This window comes from Anneissia japonica, unplaced genomic scaffold, assembly GCF_011630105.1.
Source record: "Anneissia japonica isolate Jap-2015-1 unplaced genomic scaffold, ASM1163010v1 scaffold1231_len1163931_cov198, whole genome shotgun sequence".
Lineage (NCBI taxonomy): Eukaryota > Metazoa > Echinodermata > Crinoidea > Comatulida > Comatulidae > Anneissia > Anneissia japonica.
This window is the reverse complement of record NW_022728604.1, coordinates 271,981-285,470: the sequence shown is the minus strand read 5'-3', so window position 1 is coordinate 285,470 and position 13,490 is coordinate 271,981. Positions and strand designations below refer to the sequence as shown.

General features: G+C 30.3%; 1 protein-coding gene across 4 annotated transcripts in view; it reads right to left on the bottom strand.

The window, feature by feature from the left end:
* Positions 1-13,490, bottom strand: part of LOC117114405 (dual 3',5'-cyclic-AMP and -GMP phosphodiesterase 11-like) — a 75,157-nt gene that overhangs the window by 27,596 nt on the left and 34,071 nt on the right. For 2 of the 4 annotated variants that reach the window (XM_033258071.1, XM_033258072.1), the window contains exon 4: positions 7,460-7,498. The exons of the other annotated variants lie outside the window; for them this stretch is intronic. In XM_033258071.1, the coding sequence (XP_033113962.1) occupies positions 7,460-7,498 (39 nt within the window). The remainder of the gene's footprint in view (positions 1-7,459; positions 7,499-13,490) is intronic. 4 annotated transcript variants of the gene reach the window in all.

The window sequence follows — 13,490 nt, the reverse complement described above, 5'->3', positions numbered from 1 at the left end:
GAAGCCTTCAATAATTAACATGTTCAAATTTACATAAATCTGTTACATATAAACCTACAATAATCCAAAATCTTTATTAGTGTAAAAAAACCACAATGGAAAGTATGATATTAAGCTACATCCTTTTGCAGATTGCATACAAATTATACATGTACATCTAAGGACATATAATCCTTCACAAGCTGAGAATCGTTTCCAATCGCTGGATCCCGCTGATCTCTCCAAAGTGACGTTAAAACCACAATTACAGCTATTAATTGAGGTTAATAACACAGCATGTAAATTTAAGTTGTGAATTGGGTTTTTATTGTTAAGCAATGATTACTCATAGTCTATTAAAATAACAACAGTAATTCTTAATGATTGCATTAAATGGATGGCCTATATAAATAGAGATTTTATAGTTTCCGTATGGTAAGACACACAAACACAAGAAAAATATCTTAAACTCTGCAATAGACTAATGTATCGATTATAAAACAGTGTACGATGTACGACTGACATTTACTAGAACCGCAGGTCAAGAGTCAGCAATGGCAACATAAATGCCCCGTCCCAAAACAAATTACAGCACTGAACTACTCTTTCACAGAGAAACAGGTCAAATCATTAAAATGGTAACTGAAAAGATAATGAAAATCAATGAAAAAAAACCCACAACCACTCAAAAATGTGATATTTACGCCTATAAGCATGATAATACCTCCTTGCTATAAGCAATAATAATTATTTTAATCTGATGAAGCTAATGAAATAAATCCATCAAACAAACAAAAAATAAAAATTGAAGATGCAACTTATCTGAAAGACAATGATTATTGATGATGGTAATAATGATGATAAAGGTAACTGAATATAGTAATAATAGTGGTGATAATGAGGATGACGATGGTGATGATGGTGATGATGATGATGATGATGATGATGGTGAAGATGGTAATGATGATTATTGTGGCAATGATGATGATTATGATAGGAATGAAAAAGATGATGATGATACTGATGATGAAGTTTATCAATCATGATAATGACATCAATGGATATATGGAATATTTTATAATTTTAAAGCAATGTCACATTTGAATAAATAAATAAAATGAACTTACAAAAAATATAAACACCTAGGTATGTCAGTTAGCATTCTACTGAATGAGTCCTAGTATGCTAGACATTTTTGGACCATTATTAAGTTTGCTTAAACTGGCAAACAAGTTAATAGACGCAGATTCCGGAATGTTAGTCTGCATATAAACAAAGATTGACATAGTGAACTGAACTATACCTGGATGGGAAGAAATATGATCTTCATCAGTGAAATATGCACTGTTAGATATTACAATTGCCTATGGTGCTTGGAAAATGGAACATTTAGCATTTCAAATGATTAGTAGCAACTTCTCAGATTTCATCAGTAACCACTTCTGGAAGGTTTTATTGAGAATAGACTAAACAGAAAATCTATCCTCTACTCACATTTATTCCCAGCTAATTCCTAGCCATTTTAAGAAATCATTAGTATTGGCAGAAAAAAGGCCAAAAACCCTTGGCAATTTGAAAAGCACATTAAATAAATTTCAAGCCAGGAAGTGAAATAAGGACTATAAAAGCGAATTATTAAAATCAATCAAAAATATAGGTCATTAATAGACATCCATCCATCAGAAAAGCGTCTAAATTTCTAGGGAATGTTTACAACGTTCATGTTTAAATTTGTATGGAAATTGAATTTCCAATAGCCAATGGGTATAGCTATTTGAAGTCTGGTTGCCATGAAAATACAACATGTTATTGCCAACAGGTTTTGGCAACACTGCTTCCGATTTTATGTAAAGAGGGCTTAATAAAGCATTTACTGTCAATTTTTAAGGGCACTGTTAGAAAATACTGACTTGCAATAGCTATTACTGCTTGGAAAATTGCCTGAAGGCCCAAAAGGGGCTAAAGGCAATTTTAAAAATATAATAATCATTATTTGCATGCTTTTGATCAATACGAACATTTCTTACCCTGTCCTAGTTTATTAAAAGAATAAAAAAAATATATTATGAAAGATAAAAGAAAACTAATACATTTTTTGTGAAATGTTCCCTGAAAGCCATCTGATAATGACAGATGTCGATGAGATGTTTGATCATGTTATTCTGATTGATCTGCTCAACTATGTTTTTTATTTTTTTTTAACGAAAGGATGACATATGGTATAAGACATATTGTTCAAAAACAAACATTAAGTAGGTCAGTCTTATCAAATGCAGGTGAGGAGGATTCTACATAGTTTATCTGTCATAAGCCATTAAAAAAAATATAAATTATTGATTCAATGTTATTAATCTGGTCATCCATTAATATTATCATTTTAAATTCTTTCAATTCAAGTAAGTACATAAATCCATGTCCAGGGGTGTAGGCTGGTTTCGATCTTGGGGGAGTACTCCCCAGCCTATGCCTATGATGTTAATTTATTTATGTAATTTATATTAATTTCTCTTTCAAAAATTAAAATATCAAACATATTCATAATGATATTTTTTTATTGAGTCCTTTCCATGTCTAAGCTCCTAGTGAGTATCACATCAGTGTCATAGTAACATTAAGGGTTTACACAATGTGAAAAATGTTTTTCTACCCTGGCTTTATGAATACAGTTTTCTTGAATTTAGCTTGATGTTCAGGCCACCTGCATAAACACTCTTTTGAAATATGCATGACCAGTAATAATGAAATGAATGTTGATTAGCATATCCATTTGGTACAGCAGGTAGGTGCCAGTTTTGTCTACAGAATGTTTTAGGTTCAAATTATATGATACAATGTTCCATCAGATTTAAATTTTGATCAACATTTTTTTGATCAACTTTTTTTGCAACTGCATTACTTAATCACTAACTTACTTAATTACCAATTAATTTATACTTATCAAAATCAATATACTTAATTAATAAATAATACTATTGATTTAATTAGCACTTAAAACTAGTTTACATGTAATAAAGCTATTATTACAAAGTGCACATTACATTATATGCGGAGAAGTTCATAAGAGTTCAAAAGATGGAATGTTTAGGGAGCCAGAAGTGTAAAACTGCCTTGAACCAATAATCATAATTAATTAAATCAATATCATTGATAATATTAATATTGTCACGCATCTATTAGTGTCCTGTACTTTTATATACTGCTGTACATTTATATAGTGCTGTATAAAGTATATGTTGACTATGCATATCTCCTACCCCCATGTGCAAAATGTAATTTATATATAAAAATATTATGTGTATATTATATAAGCTCATTTATTATGTAACATCAACATTGAATAACAACAATTCCATTAAGGAAGCGACTGTTGATGTCTTCACGTAAAACATCCTTCGTGCACTTAAACATGGATGTAACACAATCTTCTGGCTAAGCATTTACCTTCCATAGCACTATACTATCATATCCCCAATGCAATTCATCTAGCCTTATACCCCCTCCATTCAGATGCAAAACAATCCTGCCTTCAGATTGTACCTATTTTTTCACTGTCCTATCACACTTGAGTATTTAATTAAAAGCAGTGCATTTCAATTTTCCATTAATTTCCTCATTATTAATGAGATTCAAATCTATAGCAAAAATTCATCTATTTCTTTTGATGGTTTACTATCATTTTGTTGACAAAAGGAAATGGTGAATATGTAAACAGTCATAACTAAAAAAAAATAATCAGAATTCCAATATTTTTTTCAGCAATTATGTCACGCATAAATGGTTTGCATAAATGCAAAGACTGTTTCAAAGCTAATAGAAAATTTAAATGGCAAATTTGCAGTAATAAAATTCAAAACCTGCATGAACGTCATGTTGCGCAAGTTATTTGCTACTACCTCGGAAATAGCTAGTCTGTTTCTCTCGTTTGCGATTATAAATGCACTCTTTCTACATATATCAACAGTCCAAGTGTTTTAAACTCTTCTCCCCTAAGGAAGCCATCATATCAAATAGCATCTACTTGTTTATGAGCCATATATTCACAATATGTGCTAAACCACACCAAATAAACCATGAAAAACGGTTCCACTCGTAAATAATTACAGCAGTCGTTTGCACGCCATCTTCCAAAGTTAATAAGCAACAATCCAGACTAGTCGTGGGACAAAAAAAAAGGTATTAATTTTCCCTCCTAAAACGACTTAGAAAGTGATAGAGTTTTCTTCATTATAATAAAATATTAAATTTTATTATTCTATGAAAATGTTTTCGTAAATTTCAAATAACGCTTATTATATGTTAGTAAGCATGTATGTGACACAGTTAAGCATGATGACAAATTTGAATGTTTATATATTTATGTAAAAGTAGCAGCATTTAAGCAGCTAAACTGTTAAATATACATTCAAGACTATATCACTTGAAAATAGATCTAATAGACTTATTATATTGCCAAACTATAAAAATATGTCAAAAAATCAGATAAAAATTCCTTTATTGATGAAGGCTTACTTTTTTTTAAAAGACACTTATTTAGAAAAAGCCACCAATTAGACTATACGGAAATTGCTTGTGATATGTATCATTCAATACCAAAACACAGTCCTATCACAAAATATTAGATAAATTAAATAATACATTAAAGAAACAAAAATTCCTAAATTCATTAAGCCAAATTTAGGAACTCCAAAAATTAATAAAATAAAAAAAAAATAAGAATCGTTTTATTTATGCATCCAGTAATTGGTGAGAATATTTTCTCATTCTAATTTTAAATTTAATGCTATAACAACCTAATTTATATATAAATTTTGCAAGTTATTTTTAGATCAATGCAGATAGTATATCTTTAATGATGCAATATACTACTAACATACTATGGTATCTAATTTATGCATTCAAAACATAGACGTTTGACATTTAAGAAAACAGAGTTAAACCGTTGAACTAAATTCAACTTCCCTATTAAAAATAGAGCTATAACCACTAAGTCTATTAAAGTCTATTATTACGAAGATATATTGTTGTAGGATGCGCTATAATGTGCCTGGATTGAACACCAAATTGGAATTTTAAACAGGATTTAGAATCCTTAAATGAACAACAACCTTTATATCTTAAAACTTTATTGAAGTGGAATGGAGCCTGGTGGTTTTTATGTTTTCCTTTTAATACAAGTATCTTGGGTTAAAATTCTTAAAAAATAGCAAGATTTCTGTTGTCATAAAACAATTCCACTTCCTAACTTGAATAATAACTGGTGAAAAGGAGAAGATCCAGGGGTTTCTTTTGCCAGGGGTCGCAAGGCATTATCTTAAGACCTATAGTGTAGTGGATGGTGTTAGTGTGTTTTATTCTTTACTGTGGGGTCCAGGGGAGTAATCCACTGGAAGTTCTAGAGCCATTTTAGTCATTAATCTCTTATCTAAACAATTTCATGCTCGGTTAGATTTTTGCCCAGGTCCCCACAATTGGAAGGCATGCCATATTCACCAAGCTAAAGCTTCATATTTATAATATAAATATATACTTTTCTATTTATATTATAAATATTAATATAAATATACACTTTAAAAAGGAAGAGGAAAGAAACACAATCATTCAACCAATCAGCCAATCAGCAAAAAACCAAACAATCAAATTAAGTAATCAACCAAATTTTTGTTTGACATACAAAATGCTAATGCATTTCAAGTAATGATATTTATAGGCTTGTTTAAAGAATAAGTTGAATTGACAGATGTTAATTGCTTTGTAGTAAATTCCAAAGTTCAGGTCTGTGGTAAAAAAAAAACTTAATTTTTCTACCATCTAGTCTGGAGGATATTACATAAAACCAGTGGCGGCGCCAGCGGGAAGGCAGGGGGGCTTAAGCCCCCCCATCAGTTTGGTCAAGCCCCCCCCCCCATCGGCCAAAGCTCGTTGGGCAGTCAGACCAAAAGGAAACAAAAAATAGGCCTAGTTTTCCCATCCCAGCCATTTCCGGCAATCTAGAAGTCCCAATTTTAAAACAAATCTTGTTTTGGGCGGAGGGGACATCTCCTGCCATACCCACCCCCGGCTCGGGCCTTCAGCCCTCAGATAATGCTGCACACTAGCTCCCTAGTCCGACATCTTAGGGGGGCCCCCCAATAAATTATATCCATAGCCGCCACTGCATAAAACACCAAATTGAGAACAGTAGCTACTGTATCTGAATGGCAGAGTGGTTTATTGGCAAAATTTTATCAGAATCTGCAACACACATATATTTCCGAGAAATACTTAGGGCTCCTGCTCTTAAAAAAGCCATAACACAAAAAAAAAAAAAAAAAAAAAAAAAAAAAAAAAAAAAACATGAAGGGGCAGACAAAATTGGTTGTCTGAAAATACAATCATAATTTTAACATGCTGTCTGAGAAAATATTTATTTTTTGCCATGGTATATTTTCTATTCTATTAGAAGAATCTGGACTTTTTCATTTGGGTATATTTATAGTGAAATTCGCACAATCCCATTCAAACAAGAGTGTTAGCTGGAATTTAAAAAAAAAATAATCTAGTACTAGTTTTAATATAAATATTGATTAACAAAAAAATTCAAATAAAATATAAATAATAATAAAATAATATAAAACACAATTGTTACAAATTAATACATCTTTGTTTTTGCAAAAAGGAGCAGGGGAATTTTTTTACAGCAGTCTACTAAACAATTTTGTAAAAAACCAATACAGTAAATATACCTCAACCATATACACAAAATTAACAAGAATATGTATATAATATATAAAAGTATATATAGATAGATATATATTGTATAATAAAATATTTATATAAAAATATACAAAGCACACCAGTTTTACTTTGGAAGTACGCATAGGAGAAAAGCCTTTTTTTAAAAATTCATAACACAATATAAGACAATATAAATCCACAAAACACATCAATCGGCTAAAATCAGAGGCAGTAACAAAACTAGTAGAAGAAAATTAAAAGTATTATAAACACCAAATCATTCAGTCATTTGTCATATATATGGCACATACCATAGAGATATGACAAAAAAAAATTATAAAAGTTGATCTAAAAAGTTTATATAATAAAGTAACACACATTACTTTTGAGGTGATAAAAAAAATTAAGAATATTAGTATGCATGCCCGTGTTAAAATTGAAGTTCTTTCTCAACACAAAAAAGTTTAAATTCTGTCTTCAATATAATATATACATAAATATATTTATATAGTTAAAATCGGGATAGGTAAGAGTATTAAAAGCAGGTGAAACTGTACATTCTCCATGGCTTAAATAAATGCAATTGTAACAAATACTACAAGTTAAGAGAGTGGAAAGAAAAGCCAAAGTATTAAAATGCAAATTATATTAGTCAAAGAATGAGTAGGGTGTTATAGTTTAAAAAGCATGAAAGCATGAAGAAAAAAAAGCAACCAAAAATATGAATATGCAAATGTGGGAGGAGCTTATGGTTATGAATATTCACCGTTTCCTTCTCCTTAATCTGCCGGCGTTTATTTCGCTTCTGTGAACATGAGCAGAGGAGGATTAGATGAGAAATAAAAACAATAAACAACAAAGCGATGATCTAGGGAATTTGATTTTTCAGGCAAAGAAAATGAATTAGAGAAGATGATTGGTCAATTGTTCCTGTCTCGTTCTTTTCAATAATGAAAGGAACAATGTATCACACAAGCATGAACCACAGCCAAATATTCAAATTAACACAACCATATATGGAGTAAAAAACATAAATTCATGAATAAACATGAGATGGAATGTCAGATATTGCAGTAAATGTTTGATATTATTATTATTATAATATTCCATAGTAGAAATGAGATAAACAAAGCATGTTTTAGTGTAACAAAAATAGTTAATAATATACATTGTAATAGATATTAATATTTGATGTTATTTATTTCTATCCTTTGACATTAAAGTATACAATTTGCATATGGAAAAGAAAAATAACTGTTACACATTATGAATAAATTATGAAACAATGTACAAATGGCATTTTGGATATTAAAAATAATTATAAGTAAAATATCTGCTTTGATTAACAACTTATATATATATATATATATATACATATATACATACATATATATAAAACTATATATTCTTAATTACACTATATATCAGTCAGAATCAATGATAAAAGATGTTTTAAATCCTGTATGCACATATTAAAAACACATATTAACACATTATTTAAGAGAGAAAACATATTAAAATATGACACAACATTCAGACAGGAGGATAGAAAACACAGAATCGCTAAGCAATCTAAAATTAAATAAATTAAGATTTGTTCAGGCTGCACTATTAAATGTAATAGTGACTGGGTTCACTTTTGATATACCGTCCGGCCACCCAATCGATTGTATTGTACCATCTAATTTTGGCAATATAGGGAACATGAATAAGAATAAATATGTTAATTAAATTCATTATTATAATATTTTACTTCTGAATAACATTCCCATATGACAAAATTAACTACTGTACAATAAAAACTATGTTATATACTGAATAATTTAATATTATGTATGTGATGACATCATGGTGGATGTGTTGATGACAACAATGATTTGATTTATGTGGATCAGTTAATAATGATGATAATGATGGTAATAATGAATGATGATGATGTTGGTGATAATGATAATGATGCCAACTACAATAAAGCTTAATAAATTTAAGGTTAAGTAATCTACACCAACATAATTCACTTAGTCTAGAATTCTGAATGATCTTACAGATCATCTTTAATGGCAATATTACGGTTATAAAAGTCCGTTAATATCCTGACGCGTGTAGATCGACACGACACAGGCAATGTAGAAACGACACCTATAAATAAACTTTTCCAACATGGAACAACAAGGCGTACTTCAACAGCTTAATGGGCTAATTGAGTTCTCAACAGGGAACCAATCTAGATCGGTGTTAGGATGAAGAGGTGTCAGCCTACCTAAAACTAACACGCATTTTATTGCAATAACAAGATTGACAAGCTGAGCAAATCTTGCGAATCTTTCTTTAAAATGCAAAAATATTTATTGAAAGATGAACATCAGATTAAATTTCAGAGATTGTTGGGCAGCATTTCTGAGCTGAGGCTTGCAGATTATTCTTCTAAACAGACTTGCACTTTATTCTTTCAATCAAATAATAAATTAGACAACCTTTTTTTTATTTTTTTTCCTAGAAACTGCCTATGATCTGTAGGCATGGCATATTTTCATAGAATGCCAATCAAATAATTAGCTGGCTTTGAGCTACTCTATTTCATTTCATTTCCATTATATTGTCCAAAAAAACAATAAAACTGACAAACAAAATAACAGAGAGAGAGGAAAAAACACTCAATTGGCAAAAAGAATTGCCAAAAAGTGGAACTAAATCACTGTCTAGTGGCTCTCTGACTGATGCCAATATATTTTCAATGCTCAACAATGGAAATTAGCCTTATTTTTGATCACTTCTAGCTAACTGCAAAATTCCTGACATCTTTTTTGAGCAACAATTAGAATTCAGATGAGACAGTATGTCAGTGAATCTTTTTATCAATGGAGAATACTTTTACTAGTAACGCTCCTAGAAGACAATACAACTCAATCTCTTATGCTCTTGTTTTTGGAAATCTATTTATAATATAATAATATGTTTGTATTTATATACAGGTGTAGTGCTCTGCACAACTAATAAGCTGTCCAGATTATCAAATTTTCTTTGATAAAAGCTCTTGTATACCCATATAAAGTTATGATGTGCCTATATATGGTCATGATGTGATGTCATCATGACCATATTTAGGCATGTCACATGTTTTTGTCAAATAAAATTGCGTAGTCTGGACAGAGCTTCAGTATGAGAGTGAATCACACTATTACCGCAGTTTTTGAATCGATGTATATTAAACACATACCCGGCTCCCTGGGGAAGTATTCCATAATTTGTTGCATGAAATAAATCAGGGTATTGGCAGTCAAACCTCTTAGGTATCCACGTATACTCCTGGGTGGATAGCAATGTAGATAAAGTGCTTTGCCCAAGGACACAAGCGACTTGCAAAAGCGAGGATTTTGAACCTATGACTGCAAGAATGAGAATACGAGCCACAACCATTCCGTAAACCGTTTTTAAATTCATTCCACCGGAATATGTGTCCAGGTGACAAAAAAGGTAGTAAAATGACAATGACTATTTCATTTCCAAACGAACTCTTTCGGGATAATTGTAGTCATTCAAGTACAGTATACTAGTCGATTGAATTAATATAATGATCAGAATGCATAACTTATAAAGCTTGGAACTGATTTAACACATTAATAAGGAACTGATTTAACACATAAATAAAATTTTCTCTTAAATTAGGCAAGATTTACCAATTGATTTCTGCTTTCAGTGTTGAAAACTGGTGCATATTATGTGTGTATTAAGCCTGTATGTTATAGTACAGTACCTTTTTGAATGTCATCTGTATTTAACTGAATGTTAATGCTGTTCACCTTAAGTCTCTTTCCTTGTGTGTATGTTAAGTAATGAAATTATTAATAATTTATATCAAACAATTTTCTCAAGTTTGAAATAAAGTAACTTATTAAGTAGCTGATTGACTTTGTGATTTTAAATTTCTTTTTTGGATTAAGATTAGAAAATTAACATATTTATATCGTATTGTAAACTTTCAATCAAATACGTTCAGTGTCATGTGCCCAGTAAACATTTACTAAGAATAATATACAGGGATGATTGAAGCTTACAGTTGAGATAATAAATGGCTATAAATTAGACTTGTTTATTCAACGCTGTTAATACCCTTCTTTATTAAAGGTGATAGTTCCTAATTTGAATTTAATTGCTAATTGTAATTGCACTAGACAATAAACAACATTTAAAACAACCTACGTTAATTTACAACCACTGGTTGGTATGGTTACATGGAAATTAAGTGTTAGATTAAGTCAAATATGTCTGTAGTACGTCATCAATTTCACCATTAATACATCACAAGTTACAATTCATATATAATGGTTAATTTATATTTTTGTTTTCTAAATCACTTCACCCTACTGTAGAGTATATTCTATGTATGCAAATTATTAGAAAAATTCCACTTCCAGAATATAGGGGGAATTATGACATTTTGATCCAGTTAGAGGACATATAATAAAACGAATAACAGAACAGCAAAAGAGATGGATTGGCCATAGTATTACAAAAGGAGGATTTGAAAATTGTGATTAAAGGAGGATATGATGGTATACCAGGAAGAGGACAGAAACAAACAAAAAAAAGACAGATGTCAGATTCAAAAATGGAAATAGATACTATGAATTAAAAGAGAAAGCACTTTAGTAGGGAAGAGTGTTAGAAGATGAACATCATGAACCTGCCAACTTGCAGATGACAAGGTAGACAAGGTAGGTACAGCAGGTAAATATAGCCTACTTGCATACATAATACAATGAATGGGCTGTTTTAATACGTGAACCTTGTCAAATGTAAAATCTTGTAATCTTCACCTACCTCAGCTAGGTCTAAAGCCAGGAATGGACTTTTAACAAAATAACGTGATAAGGCACACGTAATGTAACTTATCGTTTTTAAGGACCTGCTCAACCACCAGAGAGTGTTGTCTCAAGTGCTCACAGAAACCAGAGATAGCTACTTTGGGCGACGATCTTACAACCATTGGCCGACACAGTGCGAGCCCAAGGTAGATCAACATTAATGTAAATAAAAAATCTACCTCGTTTTATGACAACACCTGATAACACCTTTAGTTGTGATGGCATAACAATGTTATTAGTAGGAGTGACAAATGTTCAAAAAAGAAACCTTACTAATTTTCATTTAATGAAAAAAATGATAGTTTTATCTGGAGGTATTAAACAAATTAATGTTTAAAATGTAACAGGATTAGTAATGAGATGTGCAAAGCAGCAGCGATAAGTTTTAACTTTGATGATTGTTTACAGTTGCCATGAAAGCTTACTTTGTCTAAAAAAAAAAATCATTTTCATTATGGATTACTTAATCATCATGGGATAATGTAGATTCAAATTTATAATTTTCTTAATCATGCATTGAGATGTCACTTAGTTTCCCAAGTGCGTGATTGGATGTAACAGAAATCGGTTAAAATATCACAAGAGACGAACTCCTGTGAAATGGGTAGCTCTATTAGATAAAAACAAACTTTTTCATTGGATGTGTCAATAAGGTTGGAACCTTATATTCAATAAAAGTATGTACATAATAAAAATAAACATGAAGCATAAGCCAACAATTATAACTTGAGATCATACTCTTAACATTTAATATTAATTAATCTACTCAATTAACTTTAATTATATTTCTATATCTAATATATATGCTGCAATATTAGTCATAAATCTTGCTAAATATCAATTCATATACTATGGATGTCCTACCACAGTTCTGCGTATACTAATAAAGAATGACACTAATTTACATGCCCACATTCTTTGCATTTCAGCATGCATTGCGTTTACTTAAAATTAGTATACCGTACTGATTTAGCATTCAATTTAGCAACATGGATGCTTTAAAATAAAGACCTAATTTATTGCGGTCATGAATTGAGGATAACATGGACTCACTCATTAATTCCTTTTATCTTGGATTTAAAGGATAAGTTGAGGGACGTTAATGTTCTCTGGCTAAATCTACTTGTCTGGGACATTTCTCAATCGGGGCCATTCAAAGGGCTCCCCAGGGATGGATAATACAGTAGTATACGATTGTTTTGTTTGTGATGATAAATGTGAATTGCCGATTAGAGTAGCTTGTTTAGTTAAACTCGTTTTCAAGAGATGGAATAGCTACTGGATTTAGATTTACATCTTCGTCTTTTTATTAAGAATAATTGTTTTCCTTTATACCTGTATATATTACAATTAACAATATTAATATACATTTTAACAATATAAAATAAAGGCCATTAAAAAATCAATTAAACCATGTTTACTTTAAAAGCATCAAATAAAAATATCAATTACCAATGGAACACACATTGAAACAATTCCCTTTTTGCTAATTTACAGATGGATATATTTGAATGCCAGACAATTTAATGGTCGATGCAAAATGCAAATTTATATGTCAGTCAATAAATAGTAAGGACAATTTTTCTCATTCCATTGAAAATTGAAAGCTATCGATTTATATAAATAATGTAAGCCATTCATAATAATTAATTATATTGTTTAAGTTTATTATCTCAGTTTGTTTTAAAGCCCCATTCCCGGCAAAATTTCACTAAAAACTGACTTTTTTTAGAAAATATGCATTTGCATTACTCCAATTTTTATAAACGCATTTATTTTTTGTGTGGAACACAAAAAATCAAATTTCAGTCTTATTTTACATTTTTTTCATTCTTAGGAATGTCTAAATTCATTTAAATTAGCAATTCCGTATTATATTTATAAATCTTTATAACATTATACAAAAATTAGATTTTTCTTAAAAACTGAAAT